Source organism: Trachemys scripta, chromosome 4 (genome assembly GCF_013100865.1).
Source record: "Trachemys scripta elegans isolate TJP31775 chromosome 4, CAS_Tse_1.0, whole genome shotgun sequence".
In the NCBI taxonomy this organism is placed as follows: Eukaryota; Metazoa; Chordata; order Testudines; family Emydidae; genus Trachemys; species Trachemys scripta.
Genome location: NC_048301.1, coordinates 84,201,154 through 84,216,235, shown reverse-complemented (window position 1 = coordinate 84,216,235; position 15,082 = coordinate 84,201,154). Strand labels below are relative to the sequence as shown.

Genomic DNA, 15,082 nt, shown 5'->3' with positions numbered 1-15,082 from the left:
CTTGTAAATTCAACATTCACTTCCTATCTACCCCAGTTTATTATGAAAGGAGAGTTTTGATCTCTTTGTCCAGATGATGTCTGGAATTGGCAGCTGTAACCACTGAAGACCTATTCTCTGAGAGGTACCTGTCCAGTCTCATTGCTTGAAGCTAAATAAAGAGAAATATTTCTGTTATACACTTCTACCCAGGAGTCTTCACAATGGTACATAATCTACCTCGTTATAAATTGCAGGAGTTAGGTCTCACAGGATGGAGTTTCCATCTTAAATCAGTTTTAATTCTAACTTTGAACTGTGCAGGAGGCTTTTATTTTTAATAAATTGCCGTGTTTAGCCCAAGGAAAGCAAAATCCTCAAAATCTTAACACTTTGCTCATTGTCCATTTTTCAGGACCCATTTCCCTTAATAACCTGACATTTTCTTTTTAAATCTCTCCTTTCTTGCCATACCCTACCCTACCCTACCTCTATACTATATGTTATTTTTTGAGTTTATGATTAAAACTTCCCTGAACTTTGGTGGTGGTCAGATCTAAATTTTTTATTCAGGTCATTATAATGACAATGGCCAGAGTAATGAAGTTTGGAATTTTAGACCTGTATCTGAATGGCCCCAAAATTCTGATTTGAGCCTTCCTCTGATCCTTTTCTTTAAAAAAACAAAACATCAGCGAGCAGTAGCAACAGAATACATGATCTATAAGACACTAAATATTCTCACAATCTGCAAAGAAAAAATAATCACATTTAATACACAGTCTCCGACCAGAAGAGAGAGATTGGAATAGTAAGAATTAACTTGATGAGACAGAAGAATCATTTCCCCAGTGCCATGCCAGAATAAGCAGGCTGTGAATTTAAAGTGGATTAACAATTCCCAATATATTCCATCTGTGGATGTTCTTACTCTGGAATAAAGAGTGCTGAATTCCAAATTATCTTAATTTACCTAGATTAAGCTAATTTGGAATAAGGCACTCTTATTCCAGATTAAGTGTATTCTCACAAAAAGTTAATCCTGAATATATCCCTGACAAACCATTAATATACTTAATATTGAATACATACTTGCCCACCCTTTGCCACGACAATTGATGATAATCAAAATAAACTAATGATATTTTATTCTCAGATCAAAAATAATTACATACACTGAGCAAGTACAAATTGTGTGTGTATATATCTATCTATCTATATATTTTTTAAAACTGTCCACTCTCATCTATGTATATACAAAATGGTAAAACCTTTCATGTAGCCATTCCAGACTTGTACTTCATCAGCACATAGCTGATTTATCCCAAATAACTGTTCTCACACTCACAATGAAAACAAACATGAATGGTACAATAACATGAGGATATATGTGGCTGACATGCCCCTCAGACCCTATGAAAATAAACAGGGCTGAGACTGTGAGAAAAATGGCTGAAAATAACACAAGTTAAATACCCACTACATGTGTTGGAAAACCAAAACGTTTATTTTAAAAACACTGGATTGAATAATTTCTTTTGGGGTGTGGGGGGGATGCTGTTCAGTAACAATGAGGAATATCATTTAAAATCTTTGAGAAAGTGAAAAACATACGGTGAATGGGACTGCATGGATCAAGGGATAAGTAAACAGATACAGAGCCTTTCCATTTTCAGTTGCCCTTTTGAAACCATTTAAAGTGACCATAAGTTGTTACTATCTAGTAATTGTTCAGTGAGTAGGGTTGCCAAACCTCCAGGATTGTCCTGGAGTCTCCAGGAATTAAATGTTAATCTTTAATTAAAGATTATGTCATGTGATGAAACCTCCAGGAATATGTCCAACCCAAACTGGCAACCCTATCAGTGGGCTATAGGAAATAGGTTGGTGGGTCTTGGTTCACTTTTAAGTGAAAACAAGCCCTTTCCACAAAATTATCACCACAACAAACACCCGCGATGGTAGTCTCAGCAAAGTGGCCACAGGAAATAAAGTAACCTTTTGCAGAAAGGTGGTTCACCCCAGGTTCAGGCTGGGGCACACTGGTAGGACAGTCTGGGGAAGGCTGTACTGCCAGTGACTCAGCTGCACCTGTTTTGTGGATAAATAAGGACCTGCAGTACTCAGGGCTGTCAGGGCCTTAGCACATTACAGCAGTGCTGAATTCACTCTGGAGAAAATGAAATGGAAAAAAGAAAGTATAAATGTTGCTAATTTTACAAAAAGCAAATGGAGTGTCAACATGGAGGACAATCTGTTCAGACAATGGCACCATAAGCACCAGGCAAAACTATTTTGAGACTAGAAGTTTCTGGAAAGAGCAGTTCCTCCTCCTTGAAGGAGGAATAACGGCAGGGATGCTGAATGGCTTCTTAATATAGACAAAGAAGGGAAGTAATTGCTGCCCTAGAGAGACTATTTCTTCTCTAAAGTCTGAAGAGGTTACTCTTCCAAATCAGTAGGCAGAGCAGCCCCTTGAGTGCAAAATGGAGCCCAGCTTACATGAACAGTTGCGTAATTTGTTGTAAGGAGCAGAAGCTGGAGTAATTCAAGAATAGTCTGTCAGCAAAAAAACAAACTTAAGAAAACTCTGTAAAAGAACTGGCCTACATTTAAGAAAGCAAAGCCCACTTTTCTGTAGACATTACATATTAAGATGAATTTAAAAAGATATTAGATACAAATGAGGTGGTTTGCATGAAATCATTTGATGTAGTCAGGTATTTTGCATCTGCAGGGCAAAGTTAACAACTTTCATTTTTGGGTTTGTTTTGTTTTTTGCTCCTGGAATGTGGCAAAGAACTAAATGTAGCCTTAATTTTCTTTCCTTAACCTATATGTTAACAATTCAGTTGGCTTCCCTTTTGTATTTTTCAAGTGTGTATCGCCAACACACTGATATACATTAGCTCTAGTTCTGATTTCCACTTTGTGAAGGATAGTATCACTCAGGTCAAACTCATTCTTCCTGTTGATATATTTGCTATTACCACTCATTCAAGAGCTAATGGCCACGATTTCCGCTTTGGTAACTGAATTCTCACATCTACCCATCCCATAATCCTAGAATGGTTTTTAAATGGTCAATATTCATTTTTGTCTTATTTACATTGGAATCACTTATTTCTCCAGTGAGCTTCTGGGTTTTTTTTAACCAGGATTTCAGCCACCTGTGATTACACAGTGTTGACTCAATGGGGATTAAAACCCCAATGTGTCCTTGGTTTTCAATCCTTTGTTCCAAACAGCATGCAAAGATAGTTATTTCATGGTAGTGAATATTCCTCAAGGCAAACAAGTGAAAACACAGCACACTCTGATTTGAATCAGATGCATTATGCTTCGTAGACCCTGCCATAAACTGGTTCTCAGGGCCCCTTTTGTGAGTCAGTTTTGTCTACCCTTGCCATCAACCCACACTGTTGCATGGTTTGTATGCTATGGGAAAACATAATGCATTTAAATCAGGTTTCCCATTTCTCATGGGCACCCACTGTAATTCTCATCTGTCTCTTATGACCCCTTTGACACCTATATGTGAATGAAAGACCCACTTTTATGATGAGAACTGAGTCTTCAAAGAATCTCTTCCAGCATTAACCAAACCTATGTACCTCCATGCTGTACATATACAAAAGGAATAGCCAAATCAGTATAACTGTATTTAATGTTTTTTTTTAAATAATCAATTGAACACTAGAATAGACAGCTTTTTGTTTTCAGATTGACCCAAAATGGATATATTTATTTTTAACAAATATGTGACCTGAATTGATTATTATAGACTAGTGATCTCTTTGCTAATTAGGAAAACTGGGATGGTGATTTGTGCACTACATAATTTATCTATCAGCCTCGATTTTTCTGAATTGTACTCACATTAGCAGTCAACTGAGTTGTTAGAGCTGACACCTTCTCCTGGGATGCATCCAACTCCCTTCGTAGCTTGCGAATCTAAATATTGTATTTAAAAGATTAGTTTATTGTACCGTAATCTACCGAATTAGAGGTGTAAGACACTCATGCAAAGTGTCTAGATTGAAAGTTTATATTTACAAAACCCATATTGCTCCTTACCTCTGACTGGCATTTTTCTTCAGGCTGCAACAAAAAAAAATCAGGAAAAAACATATGAGGAACTTACAATAGTTCATTACTAGCATAGGTCAAATTTTTTTTACAAGTAAAACTCAAAATAGGAGTCCTTACTTATTACTTATTGATTCAGCATATATAGATGTTTGCAGGCAACTTTATTCACATGAATAATTCCACTGAGTACCACCATGTTCACCATTAAAAACTTTGACATTATATCAATCTAAATCAATAATCTTAGTTCTGTATTTCTGAACATGTTTGGCTCTGTTTAGTTTGAAATTAAATTTACTAGCAGTAATCCTGATACTCTAAAACTTATATTCAGTGTTTAAAATAATATACTTTAAATACATCTTACATTTACATGCACCATTCATTGTGACCATAATTACTTTTGGAAGAGAAGGTGGAGGGCTTATTCACATAGTGAGCACTTACTTATGAAGTGTTCTTGTTTTCAAGGTGATTTTTTTTTTTTTTAACCAAAGGTAACAGGTTTAGGGCCTGATCCTGCAACTCTTTCATGCAGTTAGTATCACTGATTTGAAAAGAACTACTTGCCTGAATAAAAATTGCAGGACCATGCCCTTAAAGATAACATTATTAAGTATAGCATTGTTTCAAATATGGATGCATGGTAGTTGTGTGGTTGTATCATACTTTCATACCAATTTGTAAGGTCATCCTCTATTAACACAATGCCCAGATTCCATTGTTGTCCATTGTTTTTAAAAGACCAGAGTGCCAGTTCAGATTTTCAGATATATTTTCCTTTAGTAACCTTTAATGTTACATATCTGAAGTAAGATGCTTTTGTGAAAGTATTAGAAGAGAATAATATAATACACTTTTTAAAAAACACTATAATTATATTATTTGTCCCACAATACCACTAAATCTTCTTGCAATGTCAGATTATTAAGAGACTATGCAATTAAGACTTTTAATACAAAAATTCTTGGCAAAATGAGAAGTAATGGCTCCTTTGCAATGATTAAATCCATTGCATTAAGACCCACTTAGAGAATTCTTAATTAGCAGATCACTAAACTATCAGACTGAAATGGCTTTATCTATTGAATGAATGTGGGTGGCGCTGGCACAAAAGACCAGGACTATCCATTATGGTCCTTTGTATCAAGACCTCCTTAGAATGGTTGTGGATCACTGATTCAAGAGACTAACTCCTGCTTCTGGGTCATCAGGGTCTAACAGGCTAATATGAGTATTGTGATAAATATCCATTAACACCTTTTTGGGAACATAAAAAATACCTTACATAGGTAGCATACATTATTTATGTTTACATGCAAAGAGCCATCCTCTTTACATGGCAAAAACAATTAGCACACTTGGTCCAATCAATTAATTTGTTTTACTAAAAAAAGTTGTACAACTGCAAAATAATATTTATTACTACGTTTCTCAGCAGGCTCCTGCTGAGGGTTTACATTGCACGATACTCACCGTTGAATAAATAGATGATGTACTGGACACCAAGGAGAGAGAGGATCCATGCACTAAAGGAAAGATAAAATAAACAAATTGCATATCTGTTTGCAATATAGTAAGCACATAATGGAATCATATACAGAGCATTCACTGCAGATTTTTCACCTACTGAGAGCAAATTTTCATAAGAATGTAAACAAAATTGCATCATCCATCATAAACTTTTTATTGTAAGACAAATCTTTGCAGAAGTATCCAGATGTAAGTTGAAATTGCTACAAGGGTAAGAGTTATATAAAATGTCTTCACACAGGAAAAAATAATTTGGCTCCTATACCTCAAATCATTTTTCATATAAAACAACAACATTAAATCTATTAGGCCTTCTGACTGAGTGACTTGAAGCCAGTGGGAGATTATCACCTGTATCCGAGGAGAGAATTTGACCCCAGGATGGCCTTACTAAAAAAAGAATTCCATTTCAAACAGGCATCAGTTATTCAGCACCTACGGAGATAACACATCTTAACATGCTGACTGAGAACATATGAGCACTGGCTGTTTGACTAAAGATCTCACAGAAAGCTCAATTAGGCCCTTTGGAACCCCATGTAACAAACTCAACTTGGTTACATGGTTGTTGTACTGTGGAATAATTAACCAAAGTCTATGGAGTAACCCCAGTATAAATCCAGAGTAGAATCTGATTCTAAGTAAAACCTACCAGTCTTTATCAACCCTTAAGAGTGAAATCCTGACCCCCCCTAAAAAAACTCCCATTGACTTCAGTGGAGTCAGAATTTCACCATTAGGGATTGTGTGCTCTGCCTCAGTGACCTAGTGATGTACTCTCCCACAGCAAAGCCTGTAGGCAGCCCAGGAAAGAATTTATTTTGTAAAGGTTTTCAGAGCCTGTTTCCTTCAAGAGGGAAGGGCTTTGGGGATGCAGAGATGGTAGGGGGCTGATACCAAAGGACCTTTGCGTGAACATAAACTCCATGCTACCTTATCCTCACAGTAGCAACATAATGTATCCTGAAAAATGAAATCTAACCATAGAAAATGCCTAGATTTTAATTGTAACCTCTTAAAAGATTAACATGCTTGCCTTTCAATAAATTGCAATACTAATAGTAAGTTTTTCTCTTCCAACCTGTATATTAAGTTCCACCACTTTTGGTCCAATATTAATCTTGTTATGGAAAAATATTTTGCATAGTTCAATCTATATGCAACAATTTGTTCTTATACTCCTAAAAATTTAACACTTATTGCATACTTGTCATAAATCTTCTGAATCATTGTTCTGAATGTTAATATGAAATAAAGTAAACACACTAACTAGTTGACACTGAAAGGTAGGTTTATGGAAAGGGGAGAAAAAAGAAAATCATATTAGCCTATCTTTGATTTAACTGTTTAAGCTGAATCTCAAAATGCACCCAGAAGAAAAAAATCTTGTTTGAAATTCCTTCCATTAAAATATGCTATTCTTTTGCCTGCATCAATCCCTTTAGTTAAATTTCAGTCTTACACATGAGCTGGACAATATACTCGTGTCTACAGAAATCAGCAAAGTCCTTACTATCTGTTTGTCTTTCTCTTCTTGCATTTTATGAGCTTGATCCAAAACTCAGTGAAATCAATGGGAGTCTTTCCATTAATGGTAATGGACTTTTGATTCTGCCTTACATTCCTTTTCTCCTTCATTTTCAAAACTGGTAGAACAAAATAACTTGACACTTAACAACATTCAATTTTAAATAATTTAATTGGTAGGATTATGGGTCTGATCCTATTCCTGTTTAAGTCAATGGAGCTTTTTTCCATTGATTTCAGTGTAAACGGTTTCCAGTCCATTAGCAGTGCCTTCACATGCTTGATTTACCTTCTTCAAAGCCATCACGGAATGACCCAGAACGGCTCATAGTTCTACTCTTCTCATCTAGTGACATTGAACTATTCCGGAAGCGTGTGTCACTGTAAGGATCATAAGGACCATCTGCATTGGAAAGGCTGTGCGTCCGTAGCATGGTTGGATTTGACAAGCTCATCTGGACCGCAGTAGTAGGGCTTGCTAAAAAGTAAGGAATATATTGTAGAACAGGAAATTCACATATCTATTTCTTGTGCAGCTACCAAAAAAAGATTGTTTTCTTATAATCATATATAAATTTCTGCCTGCATATCTTCTTGGCTTACTTTCCTTCCTACAATATAGTGGATTCATACAAGAGCTATATAAACTAAGTTAAAAATAAAAAGGTCAGCTTTGGCACAGTCTTTGAGTCTTTATGTTTACAATGGAAGCTCAGTCATGTCAATATCACCTCATAGGCAGGAACTAATTAATTCTAAACTCATTTGGAATAATTCTCTCTCCAACTGGAGTAAAGAGCCCAAACTAATTTAAATGATCTTTTGCAGTGGTTCTCTAAATGGGGTCGCCAGGGCTGGCTTAGACTTGCTGGGGCCCAGGGCTGAAGCCTGAGCCCTACTGCCCAGGGTTGAAGCCAAAGCCCTAGGGCTTCAACCCTGGGTGGCAGGACCAGGTTGCAGATCCCCTGCCTGTGGCTGAAGTGGTGGGGCTTGGGTCCCTTGACCCAGGGCAGTGGGGCTCAGGCAACCTCCGGCTTCGGACCCCCTTCCTGGGGTCATGAAATAATTTTTGTTGTCAGAAGAGGGTGCAGTGCAATGATGTTTAAGAACCCCGATCTTTTGCATAAACAGCATAATTTGTGAATATTTGCTTCAAAGCTCTAAGAAAGACTGACATTTTCATATGGATATAAGAGTAGCTACAAATTCAAAGAATTTTAGTTTCATAATAGTACTGCACTTCTTAATTGTTGTTTTCCAGAAAGGGATCTCAGTAAGTTACAACTGAGTGATGCACATACATACATGCATACAGAACACATAGATCAAGGGTTTTATACAAATATTACCCCTGCCTCAAATACCCCATGATGACCAATGTTGTTTAGAATATGTAAGTTCTACATCCAGGAACACCTTTTTTCTGGATTTTGTGTGTGTCCATGCGCTAAATTATGCCTGTTTTTTTTTTTTTATTATTATTCAATCACTTTGTGGAGAAAACTGATAACATCAGCCAAACTTGTCACCCAGAAGTCTGATGTTCCATTAGGTTTGTTACTATTCACTTGTTTCTCTGACTGAGAAACTGTTGGTTGGGAGTCAAGTTGAAGATTTGACTGCTGAGTCCTGTCTATTGATTTCATAATTTCATATCTGATATTATGTTCTCTTGGTATCTTGGGCTCATTTATCATCAGAGATATGGTTCCTATTTCTCTAACAAAAGGTCAGTTTCTTTTTTCTTTGAAAATAGCTATAATTATACCTGTGTCCAAAAGGGTTTGACCCTGCATGCCAGCACTTGCTATTGAAGTCAGTGGAAGTTTACTTCCATTGCAGGGCATCTCTTGAGCCCAAAATGTCCCGAGGATAAAACCCAAATCAATCACCTTTCTCTTCTATTGAGGATAAAGTTAACTATCACTTTGCTGGCTGAATTGCTGAAAAGCATCTCATAAACCACCACTGGGCTTGATTTGAAAACAATAATTTGCAGCTTTTATGGCTAGTGCACTAAACTAGGTGTATTCATTTTCACAATGCAGTTCCTGGAACCTTGAAGATTTATTTAAGAAAAAAATGATTTACAACATCATAATGAACTTCATTTCTGGTAGCTGCATTACTTACGAAATATGGTCAAATAATTGATCTTCATGTAAATTCTAAAGTAGTTTAAAGCCCCAACATTTTAACTTTCTGAGCCTGCAAAGACTGTCATATGGTTTGGCTTGACTAGTGATATAATTCAATGCTCCTGATGCAGCTTGTTTGCTGCTAACACTTTAAGAAGTTACCCCCTCTCTCTATTTATCTGGAATTTTGGTTTAGATGTTGATTTAACTAAAACTATTTTGGATTGGCTTATAGCTTGTTTCTTACTGTGCATTCAAATTGTTGCTAGGACATTTTTGTTTCAGCTCAAAATTGGACTGGAAATAAGTGACCACGCAAGTTTCTACAAATCACATAGTACACAAACTGTTCCATAAATACTAGGATGCAGATCGATCACATGCACAGGTTTAACTTTTTTTCATATTATTGCTTTATCTTTCTAGCATATAGATTTTTAAAAATTAATACAAAAATTAAAAACTTAACTATGGATGATCTGAGATACCACCTTTGTTTAGAGTACATTAAGTATATATATGTCACCTCGTAGGATTTATGTTTTTCACATCAAAATAAACTGCAAAGGTAACTAAGAAATATTTTAAACTGGTGCAGACAACAGATGTGTTTGTGATAACAGGATTTCTACAGACAACTGTCCATACAGCACACAGAAAGCTTAACTCACAAAATAAATGGATACTTACACAGAAAAATAAATGGTTTTAAATAGTGTCAGGCAAGAGTTCAAGCATATTGTATATCTCTCTTTAAAGACAATGAAAGTTTATAAATAATAATATATTTGTTTCTTATATAAAATATTTTGAAACCCCCCTGTTTCAGATGTTCCAACTTGTGTGCCTAAGTACTGATTTATGTATCTAAACTGGGCCCTAAATGAACAGGGAATTAGTGTGCAATTGCTTTTACGATGAAAGCAAGTCTATTACTGGATAGAATTTCAGGACTATGGGAACTTTAAATTACTTTGTTTCATATGCTAGTACATTTAATTAAAGCTAGCAGAATTTTATAGCTTCTTCTAAGCAACTTTAACATTTCTTCCATTTAAAAACGTGTTTATTTTAATCCAAGTTACCAAATGAAGGGATGGTAAACTTTCCAACTTAAAATTCCACTGGCTTGTCTGTGATTGTGATGGATAAAGCTTTGTCTGGTTTCATTATAAGCTTAGATGATCATGTTTTGTTAATATGCTTGGAGTTTAAAGATGAAGTAGATATAAGTACGTAGGAAAGTTTAGGTGCTTCCAAATTTAGTAGTAGTTTAGGCCTGTGAATAGCTTATGTAGGGCATTTGATTATACGCACAGCACCATTTTGAATAAGGTCAATTCAGATGTACCACTTTTGATCGCACCACAGAACAGTGCTGACTGGTCAGCACCCAAAGGCCTATCTTATTACTTTCAAGATAAATACTTCCTGAATTGAAGCTAGATGGTAGCACGCTGTACCCAGAGCTAGGCAGGGCATTTGGACCTGTGAGAAGAAAGGTACATTGTCTAATTCACTACTTTCAAAATAGATAACATGTGTAACTGGGGGCACTCACCTCTTAAGCACCTGCTGCTCCTGCTTCAGTGACTCAGCCCTTCAGCTGTCTCACAGTCAAAACGAAACCCTTCCAGGGTAGCAAAAAGTCCAACAAAACCTGTCTAGCTGCCCTCTTTGGTTCTGGGCAGCACCAGCTCTGGGCCCTTTAAATTCAGCCTTTCACCTGGGGTTCCCAATAAGCTTTGTCACCTTCTCGGGGTTTACACAATTTTAGTGGTGGTCGGTGGGGGAACCCCGACTGGCCCACTATTCTGGGTTCCAACCCAGGAACCTATAAACACAGCCACGTACCTGTTACTGCAATGCTGCGCTATTTTCCTGGGCCTCTTCCCACCTTGTTCCTTATCTTCACCCCATACCTCAGGGTTAAAGTTTTCATGTCCTCTCTTTCCCAGTTTAAGCAAATGTAGCCAGAACCACACACTGGTTTCCCTTGAGCTGCTTTGGCCAGAGAGGAGCATCCTTCCATGCCCCTCTGGTCCCACCCAGGAACTGATTGGCTAAGGCCCTGCAGCTCTTTTTATGTGAGTCTGCTGGGCTCTGACTTGCTGCTTCTGTGAGGCTTCTCTAGACAGCTTCACTGCTCCTTTCCTGAGGCAGGATGAAGTAGGACTGCGGGGCCTACTGCAGGGAGCTGCAAAGGCCAGGTACACCCTGTCACATTATGTTACACTGATTATCATAACACTTAATTACTCACCAAGCTGGGAGAAATTAAATCTAGTTCCAGAGGGTGATGTTATACTGGAGCCAGATGAAAATGGAGAATTGACAGCAGTGTCCTGAAGGCCTCCTGCTGAATGTGAACGTAGCCATTCTTTTGCATCCTCTTGACTCCGAAGTTGGGATGAAGGGGTATACCTACAAAACCAGAAATTATTTCAAAACTTATCTTAAAATATACTGGAAAGAAATATTATTTGGGAAAACAATCTTCAGATAAAATTTAAGGACTAAGTGATATAAAAGATATATAATTCTGAATTAAGACTCTTGTCCCAACCCCAGCTCATTCCACTGGAGTTCAAAAAGTGCATCTTTTTACTATGGATTCTGCAATGGGTAAGTACAAGGGAAGGAGCCTTAAGATCTGATTTGGCAAACACATGTCAAGCACATAAGTCAGTATTTGCAGGATCAGCACCTTACTTTGGAATTTCTTTTCTTCTTTTAGATTATACTACAATTTTATCATTATTTGAACATCTCAATTCATCTTTGAAGTACTTTAGCATGGCTCTTTGGCATACTATAATCAGATTCAGCTCAGTGGAGCCATTAAAAGGTAGGCCTTTAAACAAGGTGTATTGCAATGATTCATATTAGGGAGACATTAATACATAGGGTCCCTGGAAATATACCACATTTGTTCAAAATTCATAGTATTACATCATTATGAATGAGACTGTGTTTAACCTTCTCTTCAGGGCAAGGACCTGGGTTTAATCCTGGCTACACTGAAGTAAATAACAAAACTCCCAATGATATTAATCAGAGCAGGGTTTTCCCCCTGTTCTTATACCTGTGTGAGAAGTAACTAGTCCACTGTAGGTGCTGCACAACTAATAACAATAATAATAATAATAATAATAATAATGAGAGATGTGAAATGATACAGATGTCAGTTTGAAATACTGTAAGAGAAGTATTTGCTTATATATAGATAGTCATAAAATACGCCAAACAGGTACAGATGACAAATGACAAGATACTTTTAATGTTTTTTTAAAAGCTAAAATGACCAAACCTACATGAGGTCTAATAGCTTGTAAATAATAGCTATATTTGTTTTTACTCAAAGAGTATAACTTTTGTCCAAAAATAGCCCTAATGTTATTGCCCCTTTTATCTTAAAAATAGCACCCAATTAAGCTCAATGGAATTTTACTTATGGGTTTCTGTATCTCTGCTAAGATATGTCATCCGGTCTTAGAAAGTAAATATTTATGGGGAATTAATACCTTTATAAAGAGGTTTGGCTTCAAATTAAAAAACAATTAGTCAAACATAACCCATATTAATTTGGAGTTCTATTTAACATCTAATTTAGGCATAAAGGTGACCAGATTGCATTAAATATAGTAAAATATTGTTTGCCAATTAAGAACAACAATGAACCTTGTAAGAACTTGGCCAAGAGAGTTTTTTAAAAGTACATTATCTTCTTATGCCGTAGGCCTCAATCCTATAGTTATAGTCACTGATTTAGGACTACTCGCATCTTTAAAGTTATGTGCATGCATACATCTTTGTAGACTGGGGCCTTTAATAGTCAATTTTAACACCTATTTAAAATAAAAATAATACAAAATTAATACCTACCTCTTCAGCCCTCAAATGTTTCAATCTTAAAAGATAGCGTTTATTAACTAGATGCACATTTGACAGGCATAGAAACATTTTATGCAAAAATTTCATTATATGAAATGCTTTTAGCACCCAGCTCAATGTGATAAAGCTGACACAAAGAACAATGTGTTTATAGTGCAGAATAAAATGCAGCTGCAATTTGAAGCCATCGGTTCAGTGATCCTAAAAGCAGCATAAAGCAAGTCAAAGTTTAAATGTTTTAAACTGGCCAGATATTTTCCATGAATTCTGTAACATCGACTTAAAGCATTTAATTTGTAGCCTTAAAGTAAATAATGTCACTAAAATTGCTTCCGTCTACTAAGGGAGAAAAAATGTTTCTCAGTGCTTTTTTTTCTAGATTTCAATACCCCCTACGTATCAATGGTGTTTCAGAAACAGACATTTACCAAATGTTAGTCAGGTTGGTTTTTTTTTTTTTTTTATCAGCCCACAGATTGTCTCTCTAGAGATCCATTAAAAGTGTATTCTGAAGTGCAAACAATTTTAAAATGATTTTTTTTTTCAATTTCATCCTAAGATGTTCATTAAGTTGTTGTAAATCAATTTTTTCTTAAATAAATCTTCAGGGTTCCAGGAACTGTATTGTGAAAATGAATACACCTAGTTTAGTGCACTAGCCATAAAAGCTGCAAATTATTGCTTTCAAATCAAGCCCAATGATGGTTTATGAGACGCTTTTCAGCAATTCAGCCAGCAAAAGCCACAGTTCCTGCTCAAGCAGTGAAGCCACTAGATGAAGAAAAGAAACATGTTGGAAAAAGGCCTTCTTTGAGGACTTTAAAAAGAAAGAAAGAAAGAAAGAAAGAAAGATTGCTGCCACCCCCTGCAAAAGCAGAGACTACCACGAACAGCCACAACAGAAACACAAAGCAAAGCTCCAAAACCACAACAAAAGCTGTTATACTATGTGGAAACACCAATACCTGAATCCCTTCTTAGGCAAAGTGTTCCTATCAAGATGTGGGTCGCTGTAGAAAAGTTAAAAGAAAAGAACTTCAGAGAAGAACAAAAGGGGAGGATTAAAAATCAGGATGAGGAGAGAAGTATAAACATCTGCATCACATTTTCAGAGGAAAAAGTGATGCACCCTATCTAAGTAAACATGCAACAACCAAAAAAAAAAAAAAAAAAAGCCTCCTAGGCATGTGTGGATTGTGTTATACATGCATTTGGTATCATGCTAATGAATTTCATCTGCTCACAATAGTGGCCTTGCTATTTCCCCTTTTCATACTGAACAAAAATGGCTCTTTAAAAAATAAAAGAACATGCTTTAAATGAATGCTTCAAAATATACATTTAAAGAGGCGTGCAGCCACCTACTTGTGAATACTGATAGTATCTCAAAGTCAAAAGATGCCCTCATACCATTTCCTTCTGCCTTCATCACAGAGCAAGTGCAATAATTTGCTATCACTTAGGTCATGTCAATATGAACAGCACTGCAGCGGCCCAGCAGTAGTGATACAGCTGCACCACTGCAGCACATGTGGTGAAAACATTCTATGCTGATGGGAGAGGGCATAAAAAAACTAACTCTGCGAGCGGCAGAAGCTATGTCAGCGGAAGCAGCTCTTATGCCGGCGTAATTTACGTTGCTCAGGGGCGTGGTTTATATGTACCCGCGAGCGACATAAGTTATGTCAGCATAAGCTGTAGTGTAGACACAACCTTAGGGTACGACTACACTTACCGGAGGGTCCGGCAGCAGGCAATCGATGTTCTGGGATCGATTTATCGCGTCTGGTTTAGACGCGATAAATCGATCCCGGATCGACCCCGGAAGTGCTCGCCGTCGACGCCGGTACTCCAGCTCGGCGAGAGGAGTACGTGGCATCGACGGGGGAGCCTCCCTGCCGCGTCTGGACCCGTGGTAA

At 36.9% G+C, this 15,082-nt stretch overlaps 1 protein-coding gene across 1 annotated transcript in view; it reads right to left on the bottom strand.

Moving 5' to 3' along the window:
* The window catches only part of NAV2 (neuron navigator 2), a gene marked incomplete in the record, with an annotated part of 642,501 nt that overhangs the window by 30,531 nt on the left and 596,888 nt on the right, over nt 1–15,082 (bottom strand). The window contains 5 exon segments of the mRNA XM_034769789.1: nt 3,859–3,933; nt 4,057–4,080; nt 5,548–5,600; nt 7,421–7,609; nt 11,533–11,693. Coding sequence (XP_034625680.1) covers nt 3,859–3,933; nt 4,057–4,080; nt 5,548–5,600; nt 7,421–7,609; nt 11,533–11,693 — 502 coding nt within the window.